The following is a 17,523-nucleotide window of genomic DNA, read 5'->3' on the forward strand; positions in this document are numbered from 1 at the left end:
CAAAGAACAAAGGAATGCAACTTAGCAAAAGTACTCATTTTTATAAAAATGTGTTTTATTTTAAAACAGGTCTATAAAAGTAGAAATCACATACAAAAATAGCTTATGGCTGGACTTGAGTTTGGAAGTACTGTACGTTTGAGGGCATCTGGAAATCACAGTCCAAATGGATCCTATCATCAGCCCTTGTCACTAATCTGTAAACAATAATTTCATGTAGTATATTTAGCACTTTTTAACGAGTACAAAATTGAAACATAATCATTTCCCGTACAAGGCCACTTTAAAATGTTCTTCCTTAGGTCTGAGCAGATAAGGGCACTTCATATCGTTGTTTCCAACATTTGAAAAGTCTGATTTAAAAACAATTAATGTTACTAGAAGTAACAGGTTTTTAGCTCCTTTTGTTCCATTTCAAACATATGGGAAGGTCATCAATTCAAAGAAAGTAGTGTTTTTTTTTGTTTTTTTTTTTTTTTTAGGTAGAATTTAATCTTTTTTCTTCTAGACACCATTAAAAAAAAAAAAAAAATCACTGTTGCCATCCAAAGATTCCACACCCAAATCTTAACTTTAATGTAGTTTCAAGTTGTCTTACTGCTTTGAAACCGCATGAAGCCCACACCTACTTCGAGCGTGTATTTCTGGGTGAACGAACACGTAGTTCTCCGGGAACTCTAGGTCCAGGAACTTTAAACAACAATGACTTTCCAACAATTATTGTGGGAGATAAATTTTTTTTTTTTTTTAAAGAAGGCAATTAAAAATACTTGATTCCAGAGTCATATAAAAATAACCTGAAGAACCTTGGCAATAAAAGAAAATGGCAGGCAGTTTCAGTTCGGCATTTCAGCCAACGTTTCAAGAATAAAGACTGGCTACTATCACCTTTCTAAAACATAGCGAGTCATCTTAAAAGCTAAAGAACGCACATTAACATCATTTGATCATAAAGTTAGAAGGCCACAATTCGGCATTCTGGGAACACAACACATGAAGGAAACTTCACGGATGTTCATTAGAGGACAGTCCAGATCAACCCGGCATGGAAAACAGCCTCTTGAGCCTTTAGATGCTGGACCAATTCTTTGCCTCTGATGGCTAGCTGTTTCTCATTTAGGTTTCAAGATGAATTGCCCAGGGCTCTGTTTCCATGAACCTAATTTCAAATCTAAAGGCAAGGCTGAAAGGTCTGTTCTGCAGTCTCCAGAAGAGAGTGCCACGAATGCGACCATCCTACGATTCTCCTTTTGTTCCGTTCACAATACAAACACTTCTACCAATCTACGTCTCATAAGGCAATACTGAGAAATTAAATAGAAGAACGTTACCACACAGATCGTGAAAATGATTTGCTGGTGGTGATTCTGACACTTGATTCTAAACAGACGGAACAAGAAGGGCACTTGAAAGAGGTGGCTCAAATTTTGCTGCTTAACGTTATCCTGAAATCACAGGCTCTCCTAAAAGGGCCTTAAACTTGGGCTCGTAAGTGCACAGAAGCAGTGACCGAAGCTCTTCTGGTTATTGAGAAAAAGCAAAACTTCATCGTTTTCACTCTCAAACGGTTGTCTAATATACTTGTGGAAGGCAGGCAAAGGGAAAACCAAGAATAAAAAGAGCCGAGCGCTCCAGCAGGCAGGCTTCTTGCCCATTTTCCCTGTTCCAAAGAAAAGAGGGGACACCATCCTGCGATAAATACTTCACAGGCAACTGGGCTTCTGCAGCGTCAGCCGGCATCTGATGCCCCAGATCTCCTGGTTCTTCTTGTTGCCAGTGGTCGGCCTGGCGATGGTGGTGAAATGGGAACTATTAATCTGTAGATGAGGAAGGGCTTCTTTTAATAGCTGAAGGGTACCCTCTGGCACGATTCCAAACACTTGTAGTGTTTTTAGTGTGGGGATTTCTCCAAGTTCACTGGAAAGGAAGAGAGACCTTTCAGAGTCACAGGATCTACGGTGACTGATCCACGCAAGTCACATGACCCAATTTTTACCATTTGTACCACAGTCTATACAGCGCCCACTGAAAACACCACGTGCCATCCATGACCCGAGAAAACAGCAAAGGTGAGTGAAACCAGAGAGCGTGGACCACAGCCTGGACAACATGGCCTTAGGGCCCACGCAGGTGCATTTTATTACATGTTTTCTCACAACCTAACCACTGAGGTTTATTTAAAATCCAACCATAGTTGTTACCCTTCTCTATTCTTGATTTAAATTGAGAGGATTTACTGAATCACCTCAGGTTATATGTGATTTCCAAGCATGGACTTGACCTTTATTTGAACTAGTCTCCTCCTCTCAAAAGATGAGCAGCAGAAGTTATGGTAACTTCTTAGTAAGTCCATAACCTGTGATAAAACCTAACAACGACTTTGCAAAAGTACTGTAAACAAGGCTATGTAGTTGGCTGCAGATGGAGAAAAGGAGTAACTAACTGGTCACACCTTTTCTATGAGAGGGAAAAGAAAGCCATCTGACTTCCCTACATATTACCTTTTTTTTTTTTTTTTGGTTGCATATATGCCAATCCTCTTCTCAGCTCTTTCCCATTAAGTGAAACACAAGTCTGTCCACAGTGACATTCTGGTCACAAAAAAGGGAGCCTGTTTCCCCAAAGTAAATACTTTTAGGTAATAATTCTTTCTTCTTTAACTCAGATCTCTGTACTCAGAAATTCATCTCTCTGATCTGTATTTGCTCCAGGTTGGGACACAGAGTACAAAGTCTTAGGAAAGGGAATATTTAGTTAGGAATATCAACAAAATCCCACTGCAGATCGATGAACACATCAATGACCTAGTGTCAGCAGCATCCTTTGTATTTTCATATTGCCAATAATCACTAAAAACACAAACTTTCTTCATAGTAATTGTCACCTGTCCTCCTCTCTTTCTTCCTTCCAGTCTATTCTATATGCCAATGTCCAAGGCATCTTCCGAAAGCTTAGCTAAGATGACGTCACCCTTCCACCGCCTCCATCCCCAAGCCTTTGATGCTGCCCTCTTGTTTACGGAACTCAAACTGTTCTGCCGGCCTTAGGACTTTCCATGTTCAACCCACCCTCCCGGTCACCCTACTACCCCCTAAATGTATTTATTCTACACTCAACAAGTGTATTAAACACCACAGATGTTTAATACATATTAGCTGAATAAAGATGAAGGCTTAGAAAATGACTAAGTAAAATAAAAATGCTTGGTGTTCATAAAAGGACAATACGATCTGGAGGTTACAACAGCCAAAAAAGAAAATCAGGAATAGTGAAGTACCATTCTTCTTAAAGTAAACTAACCTCTGGAATACAGCAGCAGGAGTGCAAAGAAAGGTCACAGCACATAGACGTTTATACGCAAAATCCCTTAAGATGACAGCAATTCTGCCCCAACCTTAAATCTTAAATCCCTCTTATGTGAAATCCGAGTATTTGAGAACTTTGTAATGAGAATCTGGGTGCTGGGATATCCGAATTAGCCAAACTGTAAGTCCTTCTACAGTGGACGGAATTAGACTCAGAAGCAGACACTGCAGGTGGGAGCCAGCAAAGGGTGCGCAGCAGATGGCAGAAGAAGAATGTTCTCACAACAGCACTGGGAAGGAACCTTGGTGGGCGTAAGGAAAGGACAGCAGACTCTCAGAGACATGCAGGTATCCTAAGTGAGAAAGGAGTGAACTGCATACCATGGGACGGGGAATGATCCATATCGAAAAGCCAGAAAGTCTTTTAAAATTTTAAGGGGATGAAACAAAATAAGCGTCAAAAGCCCCTTAGTACACGTGTCATCTACAACACAACACAACAAATTTATAAGCAACTCTTTAGACTGAAAAGCAACTGAAGGACAGTAAATAGCAATGAAGAGCCATTGTTTCCAATTTTAAGAAGTATAAAGGAACATTGATAATGTCTTTTTTTTTTTTTTTTTTTAAGATTTTGTTTATTTATTTGTTAGAGAGAGAGAGAACAAGCAGGGGGAGAGGCAGGCAGAGGGAGAAGCAGGATCCCTGTTGAACAAACAAGGAAACCGAATCGACTCAGTCCCAGGACCCTGGGATCATGACCTGAACTGAAGGCAGAGGCCCAACCAACAGAGCCACAGGCGTCCCTGTGTCTCGTGTACCTTTGTGTGTTATTGTTTGATAATGTCTTGTGTATCTTTGTTTCATCTGAGTAAACAAAAGATACTTACAGACCCTTTCACAGGTTCACACTTTACCTCAACTACACATTCCTATTTTCCTTATAAAATCTATTAGTAAGTATGTAACAATATTATTTAGTAACTATATTTGTAACTATTAGTTAGTATGTACCATATGTAATTAATCAATGCCTAACTACAAATTCTCCTACACTGACTTTCTACTTAGTCTCTCCCAATCTCAGATCAGTTCACTGGCTCCAGTGTGGCTTTCTTACTTGGGTGAGAAATACTGAATGATCAGAAGAAAGTCTGGACATAGTTGGAATAAAATCAATTCAGGCCGAAAGGACTAGACACAATGCGGACATACCCTGCAGAAGAAAAACCTCATTTCCCAAGTAGTCTAAAGCACTAGCATTACAGAAGAAAGTCACTCAAATTTTATTTTCCCACTTCTATTTTTTTTTTTTAAGATTTTATTTATTTATTTGACAGACAGAGATCACAAGTAGGCAGAGAGGCAGGCAGAGAGAGGGGAAGGGAAGCAGGCTCCCAGCCGAGCAGAGAGCCCGATGCAGGGCTCGATCCCAGGACCCTGAGATCATGACCTGAGCCGAAGGCAGAGGCCTTAACACACTGAGCCACCCAGGTGCCTTATTTTCCCACTTCTAAGAAATAAAAATTCTTTAGCATAAATGGCTTTCTCAGAATTACTATTCCTCGAGGATCCTGGAATTCTTACTGTGAATTTCGAGTACGTCAGCTGCCAGAATGAAATTAGAGAAAATAACAGTCTATCTTAAGAAACGTCTAAGGATAGGTCATGGGCAAACTCATTTAATGGATTCATAAGGTTAACCAGCGTACTATTTACATAATGCCTGAAGAAACACACTCTTTTACCTTGAAGTACAAGGAGAGCATCTTTTTTCTCTCTGTTCTCATTATTTTTGGTGATCTGATTTGTAACCGAACTCCCCATGCCCGTTTCTCTTATTTCAAGATAAGGTTAGGACAAGTCACAAGGCAGTGAGGGTTCAAACGTAGGTCTGTGACTTGAGGTCTGTGCCCTTAAGCAGCAACTCACACTGCCTGCAGGCAGGACTCCGTAGGTGTTATTATCCTACTGGATAAAAATACTAAACTGTGAGAGCTCACAGCCTTCCCTTAGCCTCTGCTTGAGAAAAAGCATCTGGGAATTACCTGCTTAGCTTCTTTCTCTGGAGAAAAAGAACAGAAGTGAGACATGGGAACAGATTCTCTTGAGAAAAGCAACCAAAAAAGACTGATCACTATCATCCCCAGGGGCTGCACGGGCAATGATGCTGACGCCCAGAGGGCAAGATAGGAGAGAGAGGTGACAGGGACGCCTTTCTGGATGGAAACTAGAGGCTCCTAGGAGTTCTGGTTAGCACAGGGCACAAGATTTCAACAAGGGTTCCTTGTACATGAGTTCACACCCTACCGTCTGAGACACATGGAAGTAAAGACTGCCATCCCTTTTAGGCAGTGCTCTTTCAAACGAAATACTGGCTGAGCCCCTGAGCCCCAAGATTAATTAAAGTGATTAATTAAAAATATAATTACTGGATTTTCTAATTCTACTAGTTAACCCTATATAGCTGAAGTATCATTTATTAATTCTTGCAACTTAACTTAGAAGATCCAAACCAATCATTTGTGAACTACATAAATTCTTTGTTCAAACTCCCCATGCTTCTTGGTAGGAACCAGAAGCTAAATGACATTCTCTGGGACAGTGAGCTACATGTGGCAGTGGCCTCAATCAGGGTATATCGGCTGGAACTGACTTCTTGTGGTTTTCAATAGAACTGCTATACATTTACATCCTACATGAGGAAGGATTTTCCAGTCCTTTGGGGATAAAAACTTTAAAAAAATTTTTTTAAACTTTAAACTTTTTTAAAGTTTTAAACTTTAAAAAAATAAAAAGACAATGTTATTTCTAAGAAGACTTGAGAACAGCACCTTCTAAAAGAAAGACCAGCAACTTTTGCTCTCCCTTGATTTGTGGAAGTTGCTGAGCAGAAACAAAATTAACCCTCATAAGAGCCACTGGATTAGCCAGACTATTTTCATCCATCTAAAAAACCTAGCATGCAGACCTCGCTTCGCCTTTAACTCACTTTATAGTTTCAGGTTAAGTCACTTCACTCTTTTGGACTTCAGTCTCCCCCCTTCCAAGACAGCACTGGACTCATGACATTTACCGTTTATGGTTTACGTGATGCCATTCTTCCCATTCTTTGACCACCGGCCAGGACAGACATCACTAGAAGATTACAGAACTTTCCTCTCAGCCCAGAGGGAGTCTGTCAGAGTCATCGGGAGTTGATTTGAAAAATGTTGGGGGGAAAGCCCCCACTGGGTCTGCCTCCCCGGTTATACTCTGAGCTCCCTGGAGGTAAGAAGGATTTTTCCTTTTTCAAGTCTTCCAGATACTAGAGTATGGTATTCTAATATTTAAACCTGCTTCTAACTAAATAATAAATGTTCAGTAAACTATCCCAGTCAACTTTCCAAGATTTTTTAAGGAAAAAATTGTGTCTTGGTTTTTCTGTTTTGCTGGAATTCCCTAACCTATTTGTAGTACACCCATATCGATGTTCAAGTTTTATTTATTTTTAATTTAAATTCCATTAGTCAACACATAGTACATCATTAGTTTCTGATGTGGAGTTCAGTCATTCATCAGCTGCACACAACACCCAGTACTCATCACATCACGTGCCCTCCTTAATGCCTGTCACGCAGTTACCCTCCCTCCCTCCCACCTGTCTCCCCTCCAGATGTTCAAGTTTTAAACACCTGCTATTAATAATAACAAATACTACCCCAAGTGGCTTCTCTTGTTCCCTGTCTTCTCCTACTTTTAGAAAATGAAATACTTACAGTAAAGTTTCAGGTACAATGTCATAGCACCGACTGAGTGAGAGGTGTTGGAGGTAGTTGAGCTGGTAAAATTCCGGAAAGCAGTCATTCTTCAGCATGACACTATCGCTGCAACAGAGCAGAAGAGAAGATTCAAACTGATTCAAACTGAACTACATATCAGTTCAGATGGAGAAAACGGAAATAACCAACTGTTTGGTTCATTCAATTCAACAAGTTAAGATCCTTTCTACCTTTAATGAGCAGTCATGATTTTTCAATTTTTGTTTTAAAATAAATAAATGAAAACAAAAATACCTTAAGTCTAGGTGGACAAGATTGGGGCATCTTCCAACTAAGGTAGAGACATCTAGGGAAAAAAAAAACGATGGTCACTATTAAATGAGGAACAAGACAAGGATATTTGTTATCAACACTATCATTTAACTTGGTGCTAGAAGCTCGGAACAATGAATGCAATTAGAGTCACACTATGAGAAAGAAAACACCAAATCATCATCTTGGTATGTAAGATTTTGAATCCAGAAAATCCAAGAGAATCAACTAGAAATAGTAAGAGAACTATGTAATATGGTAAGTTAATAACAATCCACAGCTTAGCTATGTATTTGCAATACCTAGGTGGGGAAAAAAGAAAAAAAATCCCACTTACACTAGCAAAATGCAAAACCAAACACCATCATCTATAAACAAATAACGTATAATAAAAGTAGCACTTAAGGGGCGCCTGGGTGACTCAGTCGGTTAAGCCGCTGCCTTTGGCTCAGGTCATGATCCTAGGGTCCTGGGATCGAGCCCTGAATCAAGCTCCCTCCTCAGAAGAGAGCCTGCTTCTCTCTCTCCCTCTGCCTGCCTCTCTGCCTGCTTGTGATCTCTCTCTGTCAAATAAATTAATAAAATCTTAAAAAAAAAAAAAAAGTAGCACTTTAAACCAATGGGGGACATCATGGATTATTTTAAAAAGTGACACTGCTACTACAAGCAGAAAAAAACTTATTTCTCCAACTCAAATAATATAACCAAATAAATCCCACGTATATGAAAAGGTCCTAAAATGCATAAATATAGGGTAATTATTCATTGGATCTTAGATTTTCTAAACACAAAGGAAAACATAAAGGAAAGCGGTAATTTACTACATAAAAGTTTTAAGTCTACCATGTTAAAGCAAAACAAAACACAAAATTTAAAAAGTATCAGGAAACTGGGAATGTTTCCAACATTAAACAGAGTGTTAATGGTCTTATATAAAGAGTAAAGAAAGATAAACATAGAAAATGGGCAAAAAATATGGAAGTGATACTTGGCCAAACAGAGAGAAAAATGGTGCAAGAAAGTAAAAATAAAATTAAAATATTCCTTTTTTTTTAAGTTTTTATTTATTTATTTGACAGACAGAGATCACAGTAGGTAGAGAGGCAGGCAGAGAGAGGGGGAAGCAGGCTCCCCGCTGAGCAGAGAGCCTGATGCGGGGCTCGATCCCAGGACCCTGGGATCATGACCTGAGCCGAAGGCAGAGGCCCCAACCCACTGAGCCACCCAGGTGCTCCTAAAATACTGCTTTTCAGCTATCAAATGAAAAAAAAAATTCTATCATAATATCCAGAATTGATGAAATATAATAAAGCAGGTCTCACATATACAAGTGGATATTTAATTTTATGCAGCCTTTCAGGGGAGCAAACTCATTTTCTTTAGAGTGAACTGAGTTTTTGGTGTGTTTTGAGCATTATACACTTGGCTCTTTGGCTCAGTAATTCCACTTTTAGAAAAACAATGAGGTATGCATGAAGACGTTCATTTCAGCAATAGTTGTAATAGCCCCTTCCCCAATTATTTTAATTCATTCACCTCCATCCATTTTGTGGAACACAATGCCAATGGCAGTCACTCAAAAGCTTTTAGATCGCACTTCATGACATGAAAAAATACTCAAGATATATTGTATAGTGAAAACAAAATACGTATAATGCATTATAATCTCAATTTAGTAAAAACACATGCAAAAACTCATATTTATTTTTAAAGATTTTATTTATTCGTGAGAGAGAAAGAGAGAGAGAAAGCACAAGCCGGGACAGTGGCAGGCAAAGGAAGAAGCGTGCTCTCCGCTGAGCAGGGCTCGATCCCAAGGACCTGAGCCCAAGGCAGATGCTTAACTGACCGAGCCACCCAGGAATCTCCCCAAACTCGTATTTATACACAAATTCACAGACAGAAAAAGTTCATGGGGTTGGGGGTAGGAGGGGAAGGCTGGAAGGAAATACACTCAAGGATGGTGGGATTACAGGTAGCTTTTCAAAACTTGGAAGAGTCACATGTGTTATTTTGTATTCAGAAAATGAATCAATAGGGGTGCCTGGGTGGCTCAGTTGGTTGAGCGTCTGACTCTTGATTTCAGCTCAGGTCAGGATCTCAGGCTCGTGAGATCAAGACCCACACCTCACACCCCTCCCCACCCCAGCATCAGGTTCTGCTTAGGATTCTCCCTCTGCTTCTCCTCTGCCCCTCTCCCCCTCCTCACTTTATCTTAAAAAAAGAAAAAGAAAATCAATCAATATATGTTATTTATTTTTAAAGTAAGTAAGCTTCATTCACAGTTGGGGCCTTTTCTTCCCACGGTTCTGTCTTCAGCCCCATTCCCTCCCCTGAATCTTAGACTTGCATTTTAAACTATCTCGATAGGGCGCCTGGGTGGCTCAGTTGGTTAAGTGACTACCATCGGCTCAGGTCATGATCCTGGAGTGTGGATCGAGTCTGGCATCGGGCTCCCTGCTCAGTGGGGAGTCTGCTTCTCCCGTTGACCCTCCCTCTTCTCATGCTCTCTCTCTCTCATCCTCTCTCTCTCTCTCTCACAAATAAATAAATAAAATCTTTTAAACTGTCTTGATACATCCACTGCGATGTGGGACAGGCAATTCAAATTCAGGCCTAAAAGCCAATAGTTATTTCTCCTCTAAATCTGGTCCTTTCCTAAGTCTTCCCTGTCTCTGGGAAAGTGCTAACGTCACCAATCCAGCTGCTTGGGCCGAAACCCCAGGAGGCACGCTCAACTGTTCTCTCACATCCCACATCCAGTCTGTTGGCTTTTTAATGTCTGATCATTTCTTACCACGTCCTACGTCACCACCGCCCCCCAACCCCCACCGTTTTTTACAGCCTTTTCTCAACACAGGACTAGAAGACGACATTTAAAGTGGAGTCAGACCCTATCGTTTCCTCCTCAAAATGCTACGGGGGCTTCCCATCTCACTCAGAGAAAATCCGAACAAAGCTTCTGCCTTGGCTTAGAGAACCCTGGGCTATCTTACCTCCTATCATTGTGCTCCTTGCTCCCTCTAACACTGGTTTCCATATTGAGGCTTTGCATTTGCTGTTCCAGAATGTTCTTTCCTTACTTATCTAAAGAGGTCCCACCATCACCCAATCAGGCCTCTACTCAGGTGTCACTTCTGGGCAGAGGCCCTCTCTTTGGCCATTCCATCTGAAAACAGCCCCCTCTGGCCAACATTCTCCTCCCCTCCTTTCACCACATTTTGTTGTTTGTGGGCTGCCTGGCTTCCCTGCCAGTATGTACGCTGCACAGGGGTGACTTCCTCGGTTTTGTTCAAGGTCACAGCTCCCAAGTCAGGAACAGGGCTCTGTGCATCAGCAGTGCTCAATAAACATTTGTCTAATGAGTGACTAAAAAAATGAAGAAGGGCACAGTACAATTTTGAGAGACCCATCACCCAGCCAGCCCACTAGCCATCCCCCAAATCCCCAATTAGACCCAATCTCATTTGATGCCACCTAGGAAAGAACAAAACCTTGGAGGGGGGTGGTTGGGTAGAACTGGTACTCTCCAGCCCTCACTTAAGCCCTGGCATCCCTCAGCGGAAAGGGCTCGTAAACAGTAGTCACTGCTAAGATTCTCTCTACACGCTGTCCCCTTCATTTTGCCATGAGCTGGAGATCCACCTGCGCCAGAAGGCATCTTATAAACCCCCAAATCTAACCTGTCATTTCAAGGAGAGAGATGATTTCATGTAGAGAAGTCAAGGTCAAATCCAAGACCAAGAGCTGGTCCTCCAGGACCCCAGGCAGTGCTTCCCTACTGCCCCACGGGGGTGGCAAAAATAACAGCAACGATCACTGCACACTTACTAGGTAACACGCTCCGTGGGATTCACCCATTTACTCCTTACTGTGATCCTAAGAGATGGCTTCCACTACTATCTCCGTTTTACGGATGAGGAAATTGAGGAACAGGGAAGTTCAGCAACTTGCTTCAGACTACCCAGTAAACAGCAGAGCAGGAACTGGAACCTGGGTGGACTGGCGCCAGTGTAGGAGCTAAAAGGACATTCATACCATCTTCTAAATGGTGAAGTAGTGGGTGCCACTGTTAAAAAAATCTCCCAATTCCCACTGTGTAACTAAGAACACACACACTTCAACTCCAGATCTTTGTCCTTGCCCTGAATGTGTCCAGCAAGCAGGATTTTATTACCTATTATTCTGGCCAGAGCTTGGTAAACAGGCTCTTTCTCCTTTTCTGGAGGAACAAAGAGAAGAGTTTTAGGCCCAACACAGCTTGCTTACAGCAGAATTTCTCAACCTTGCACCAAGAACCTTCTTTCATTCAATTAAAGCAACGGGAAATTCAGATACAGGAGGGAAATGTCAATGAGGCACTGCCTTTTCTCGGCGCAGGGATGAACAGGAAAGACCTGGTGGTGGGATTCAATGTGAAGAGGCTGCTCGCTGGTGGGAGCTTAACATCCTTGGAAGGTCATTTGGCAAGAACGACCCAAAGCTTAAGAACAGATCCTAATCCTTAACTCACTTAGAAGAATCCACCCTTAGAAATGCACTCCAAGATTTGTCTCTGTCCGTGACAAGGTTGTTAAAAAAGGAAAAAACTGGAAAGACTCTAAAAGTCCATTATAAGGAGATCAAGTGAAGAAATTATTATTCAATTGATACAAATTATTCCATATCTACTTGACGGACTACCACACAGCCACCGAAAATGATGGGGTGCAGCTACTAAAATGGGATTATCTGGGGGGGGGGGAAGCATACTGCAAAGTATTTCATGCATTATGTCCCACTTTAATAAACATTTCTATGCAGGAAAAAGACCAGCAAGAGGTTACTGAGATTACTGATGATTTTTCCCATAGTATATGTCTTTTTGAGAAAGACTATATAGGACTGTCATCAGATTCCAAATAATGTTTAAGAGGGAAAAAAATGTAGAACACAACTCCCCTATGTGTAGGGGAGAGCGGGAAGACAGACACACTGCTGCTCTCACAGCTGTCTAAAGAAAATGTTCCCCTGTCTGCAGTTGCAGGCATCCGGACTGGAGCCCAGCAAAGGCCTCAAGCCCCCAGCTACCCCCAAGAACCCAGGTCCTCTTCACGATACCTTGATACACTGAACTTGGCATCTTGTCCTGATGAAGCAGTTTACAAATACTGCTTACATTCTAGGAAGACACACTCTGCAACTGTTTGATTCAAATCTTTTAGAGTATCACAAAAACCATAAAAACAAAGCATTTTCATGAGCCAACACCAAGTCCTGAAGACACGGCTGAGGTGTGCTGCTAGCTCGGCGAGGCTCTGCATCGCCCACGGCCTGGGATCGCGAGGGGAAGCCATTCAAACAAGCTGTGCCATTGGCCATCAGGGAAATACAGATCCAAACCACAGTGAGATGCCACCACACACTGGTCAGAATGGCTAAAATTAACAAGTCAGGACATGACAGATGTTGGCGAGGATGCGGAGAAAGGGGAACCCCTTACACTGCTGGTGGGAATGCAAGCTGGTGCAGCCACTCTGGAAAACAGCATGGAGGTTCCTCAAAATGTTGAAAATAGAGCTATGCTACGACCCAGCAATTGCACTACTGGGTATTTACCCCAAAGATACAAACGTAGTGATCCGAAGGGGCATGTGCACCCAAATGTTTATAGCAGCAATGTCCACAGCAGCCAAACTGTGGAAAGAACCTAGATGTCCATCAACAAATGAATGGATAAAGAAGATGTGATGTATATATATATAATGGAATACTATGCAGCCACCAAAAGAAATGAAATCTTGCCATTTGCAATGACATAGATGGAACTAGAGGGCATTATGCTAAGTGAAATAAGTCAACCAGAGAAAGACAATTAATCATATGATCTCCCTGATATGAGGAATTTGAGAAACAAGACAGAGGATCATACAGGAAGGGAGGAAAAATGAAACAAGGCGAAACCAGAGAGGGAGTCAAACCATAAGAGACTCTTAATCTCAGGAAACAAACTGAGAGTTGCTGGAGGGGAGGTGGGTGGGAGGGCTGGGGTGGCGGGGTGATGGATGTTGGGGAGGGTATGTGCTACGGTGTGTGCTGTGAAGTGTGTAAGACTGATGCATCACAGACTTGTAACCCTGAAGCAAATAACACATTATATGTTAATTAAAAAAAAAAAATCTATGCCATTTGCAAACACGTATCTCTGCTGATCAGGATTCTGCCAATATTAGACAATTAAAGCATAACTGAATATGTAGGCTTATAAAGACGGCTAACGATCACACATTACCTCTCACTTCAAATGTCCGTGTTCAACTAAACCACCTCATCATCGTCTTAGATTGAATTAAAAGGAGTTTTAAACATGAACTCACAGAGTTTATAATAGGGCTTCAACCTTGGCACTACTGACATTTTGGATCAGATTATCTTTTGTGTTATTCTGCTGTCCTGGGCACTCTGCTTACCAGCATTCCTGGCTTCTGCCCAGCAGCTTCCAGGAACACCCCCGCGGCCGTGGCCCTAACAACCGTCTCCAGACCTCCCTAAATGTCCCCTTGCAGGCAAACTGGCGCTGGTTGAGAACCACTGAATACTGATCAAACACGGCATTCATTTCCTGCTGCAGGTCTTACCCACTCATTTAGCAGATTAAAAGAAGTGCTGCTTAGAAATAAATTGGTTTCAAGTAGAAAGGTTTCCACTTGGAGATTCTGGATTCTGATCTCGATGCCGCCCCACCAGCTGTTTGCCTTTACCCACCCCTTCAGATCAGCCGCCACCACACCTGAAAAACACCACTAAGAACAGGAGTCCTGGATTCAAGGAGACAAACGACGCAGGGCAGTACTTAGAGGCGCTCTCCAAGAAATCACACCTACTGCCGCCCTCGTTGCCTGGCAGGGTCCAGGGCCCGGAGGGGCTTACCTGATCTCTGCAGATTCTTCCGATAGCCGCTGAGATTGAGCTGGGTGATGGTCTCGGACACATGCGCGACAGCCACCTGCACATGCTTTTCGGTGAAGTCGTAACACCAGGATAGGTTCAGCTCATCCAATCTGCACAGAAGAGAAATAGGGAAAGCATGAAACCGGGACCCAGGAATGAGCTCTAGGAAAGCACTTGACTCAGAGCTGCAGAGAAAACACGAAGCCACAGATTCCTAACCATTTCACGCAGAGAACCTCTGCTTCTCTAGACAGCTGTCTCTGCTCACCTGAGACTGCCTTCTCCCCTCCTGAAATGCTCCCCTGCCCTGGTGTGCCCCAGCGGAACTAAGCCCAAACCTTAGTAAGTGCTGCCCCCTTCTGGAAATGGAGGGAACACTCTCCGCTCCTCCTGAGGGCTCCCACAGGTTACAGGACCAAGTGGAGCAGCTCCAGCCTCGTTTTCTTTCTCAACCACCCAGGCTGTCCGCAAACAGCAGAGGCTGAACCAACCACTCCAGAGGCTTTAAAAAGTTGATGGGTTATACCAGGGATTCCCAATAAAGAGACAGCGACATTGCAAAAGCCCACTTCATCTTATCTAGCTTGTGCTGACTGAGCCAATGAATTCAAAGACAATATCCACCGTTTAAGCCACACACCCCATTCCTGACATTGCAGAACGAATGGAGGGTTATACATTTCTCTCTCATGGTAACACTCTTATCCTAAGGCAATCTACTTTCAGCAGGTCATTAAAGAGACATACATACAATGCCAGAGAGGAAAGATCAAGGGCTATTAAAAAGCACACACACAAAGTATTCTGTGAGCCACGTCCTCCTCTCACTTAGAAATGGCTGCCACTGTACCTTTCTTTATATACTGACACTATTACACAATATAAAGATGTTTTTAATGGAGTCACCCAGATCTATGATATCCGCTAAGTTAGGTCTACAGATACTATAGGGAAAAAGCCTGACTTATAGTCAGGTATAAAGAAATTAATTTCAATAAACACATACCAAATTTTTCTTATTTTCAAGTGAAGAAAAAGAGGCGGATTACTACCCAAGTAGCCTCTGCCAACCTGACTGATTTGGCTCCTCAGGTTGAACAGGAAGTTTAGAGGGTAAAGGATATTACGTATCACCAAGAGCTCAGAGTTCGGAATAGCTCAAGAAATAGATCCAATGCCTCGCTCACGGGAGGGATAGTCATATATTTGCAAAAACAGTTGTATAACCAAGTCTCCAATCCTTCCTACCTGGAACAGCTGCTCAGCAAGGTCTTCAGGGCAGATTCGGAGAATCCAGAACACCCAGAAAGATTCAGTCGCACTAAATTCGAGTTTTGTGCAAGATTACTGGGGAAAAAAAGGCGAATGTCAGTAAGCATTCTGAGGAAAGCAGGCTAGAGAAGTCAGCAGCTAAGCACACAGGCCTTACAACCAGAAGTGAGTTTCAGTTCACGTCTCACTCTGTAGGACAGCAAGCAGGATGCTTTGCCTCAGTTTACTCATCTGTGGAATGGCAGAATCAGTACCTTCTTAGTAGTGTCAAGATTAAGTTATAGAATGTGATAAGGGACTCAGCACAATGCCTGGCACAAAGGAACCACACAAGAAACACCAAACAGGGGCGCCTCAGTGGCTCACTGGGTTAAGTCTCTGCCTTTGGCTCAGGTCATGATCCCAGGGTCCTAGGATTGAGCCGAGCCCCACATCAGGCTCTGGGCTCAGCAGGGAGCCTGCTTTCTCCTCTCTCTCTCTCTCTGCCTGCCTCTCTGCCTACTTGTGATCTCTATCTGTCAAATAAATAAAGTCTTCCAAAAAAAACCCCAAAACACCAAGCAATGTAGGTTTTAAATTGAAAAAAGAGTGCTTGAATAAATATCATCTCTATTTTACCCATAATTAGCATTAGCTTGTAGCCACACTACTACGTGTTGAGTCTCCACGTTCTTCCAAGTAAACATCTCTCAGATTTGCCTTCTCTACACTCCTAAAAGCCTGTGTTAGTGGAACTCCATGATTAAGAGCGAGAGTTCTGGAATCATACTCTACAGCCAAATTCAAATCGTGGTTCTGCCACCTATAAACTATGTGAGCTCAGACAAGTTACTCAGCCTCTCCGTGCCTCAGTTTCTGTATTTGTAAAAAGGGGAACAATCAGAACTTACGTCAGGGGTGACCTTTGAAGAACCGAGTATCTGGTACATAGTGTTCAAGAAACTTATTCTAACGCTACTACTGCTATTTTTTTTACATCAGGTTTCATCATTTCTCACCTGAATGAACACAACAGCATCTCGCTAGTCTAGTTTTTTCCACAGCTGGCTAGCCCTCCCAGGTGCCCAGCAGATTCTTTATCTAAACTTCCACTCTGCACGTCCTCTCCATTCTCAGGACCCCTCTCTTTGGCACGCTCCCCTTTGCCCCGGAGTCCAGACTTCCTACAGTATGGCAGGGGCCTGTTCTGAGCTGCTTCCCCCCTTCCCGGGTCTCCTCACGGCACCCCGTGCTCCGCAAGTTCCCGCCTGCCACACCGGTTAGAACCACACAGGCAGCTTTACCTCGTGGGCTCCTTTACCTCATCACCCGGCGATCTCTAACCTGAATACCTTCCATCCTCAGCTTAGGAGTCACTCCCTCTAAGGCGGCTGCCCTCCCTCATTTTAACTAGGTCTCTCCGGGGTGATGCCTCGTATCCACCGACGCATGTAACAAACACACTGCACTGTAATTATCCGTCTCTCCCACGGATGAGGCAGGGACCTTGCCTTTACTCATCATCCCTGTATGTCTGGAACCTGGCATAAGGCCCGGCACAGAGTTAGCATGTGAACTTGGGTGGCCTGGATGAGTCCTGCAGAAACCAGGGCACCCCATGGCTCTTTTCTGAGTCCATCTGGACATGGACAGAAGGGCACCCAGATTATATTCAGAAAAGGAAGTTAACACCCGTCAAAACAACTGCCTTTGTCACGTGTTCCTGATGGCCACTCACTTGACGATGGGATCTGACAGCTGCAGGCCTTCCAGGCTTAGGTTCTGCAACTTGGAGCACTGTGACAGAATGCCATGGAGGGTAGACACGTCAATTACAGAGTTGGACAGATCCATGTGCTGCACACGGAAAGGGCTGGGCACAGAGGAAGGAAAAGAGAGGCTCTGTTAAGGGGGCTTACACACATACCTCCAAATCAAATCCAACCCCATCTCCTCCCCAGATG

The 17,523-nt window shown here is 43.0% G+C and overlaps 1 protein-coding gene across 1 annotated transcript in view; it reads right to left on the reverse strand.

Moving 5' to 3' along the window:
* Nucleotides 1-531: 531 nt before the first annotated feature.
* Nucleotides 532-17,523, reverse strand: part of LOC111140933 (S-phase kinase associated protein 2) — a 33,268-nt gene continuing 16,276 nt past the window's right edge. Inside the window, exons 5-10 of the mRNA XM_022493198.1 lie at nucleotides 17,298-17,432; nucleotides 15,557-15,655; nucleotides 14,288-14,418; nucleotides 7,361-7,412; nucleotides 7,064-7,171; nucleotides 532-1,917 (exon numbers count right to left, since the gene is read on the reverse strand). Coding sequence (XP_022348906.1) covers nucleotides 1,704-1,917; nucleotides 7,064-7,171; nucleotides 7,361-7,412; nucleotides 14,288-14,418; nucleotides 15,557-15,655; nucleotides 17,298-17,432 — 739 coding nt within the window. The 3' untranslated portion in view covers nucleotides 532-1,703. The remainder of the gene's footprint in view (nucleotides 1,918-7,063; nucleotides 7,172-7,360; nucleotides 7,413-14,287; nucleotides 14,419-15,556; nucleotides 15,656-17,297; nucleotides 17,433-17,523) is intronic.

The sequence above is a fragment of the Enhydra lutris genome, unplaced genomic scaffold (assembly GCF_002288905.1).
Source record: "Enhydra lutris kenyoni isolate GAN:26980312 unplaced genomic scaffold, ASM228890v2 scaffoldscaffold5, whole genome shotgun sequence".
Classification (NCBI taxonomy): domain Eukaryota; kingdom Metazoa; phylum Chordata; class Mammalia; order Carnivora; family Mustelidae; genus Enhydra; species Enhydra lutris.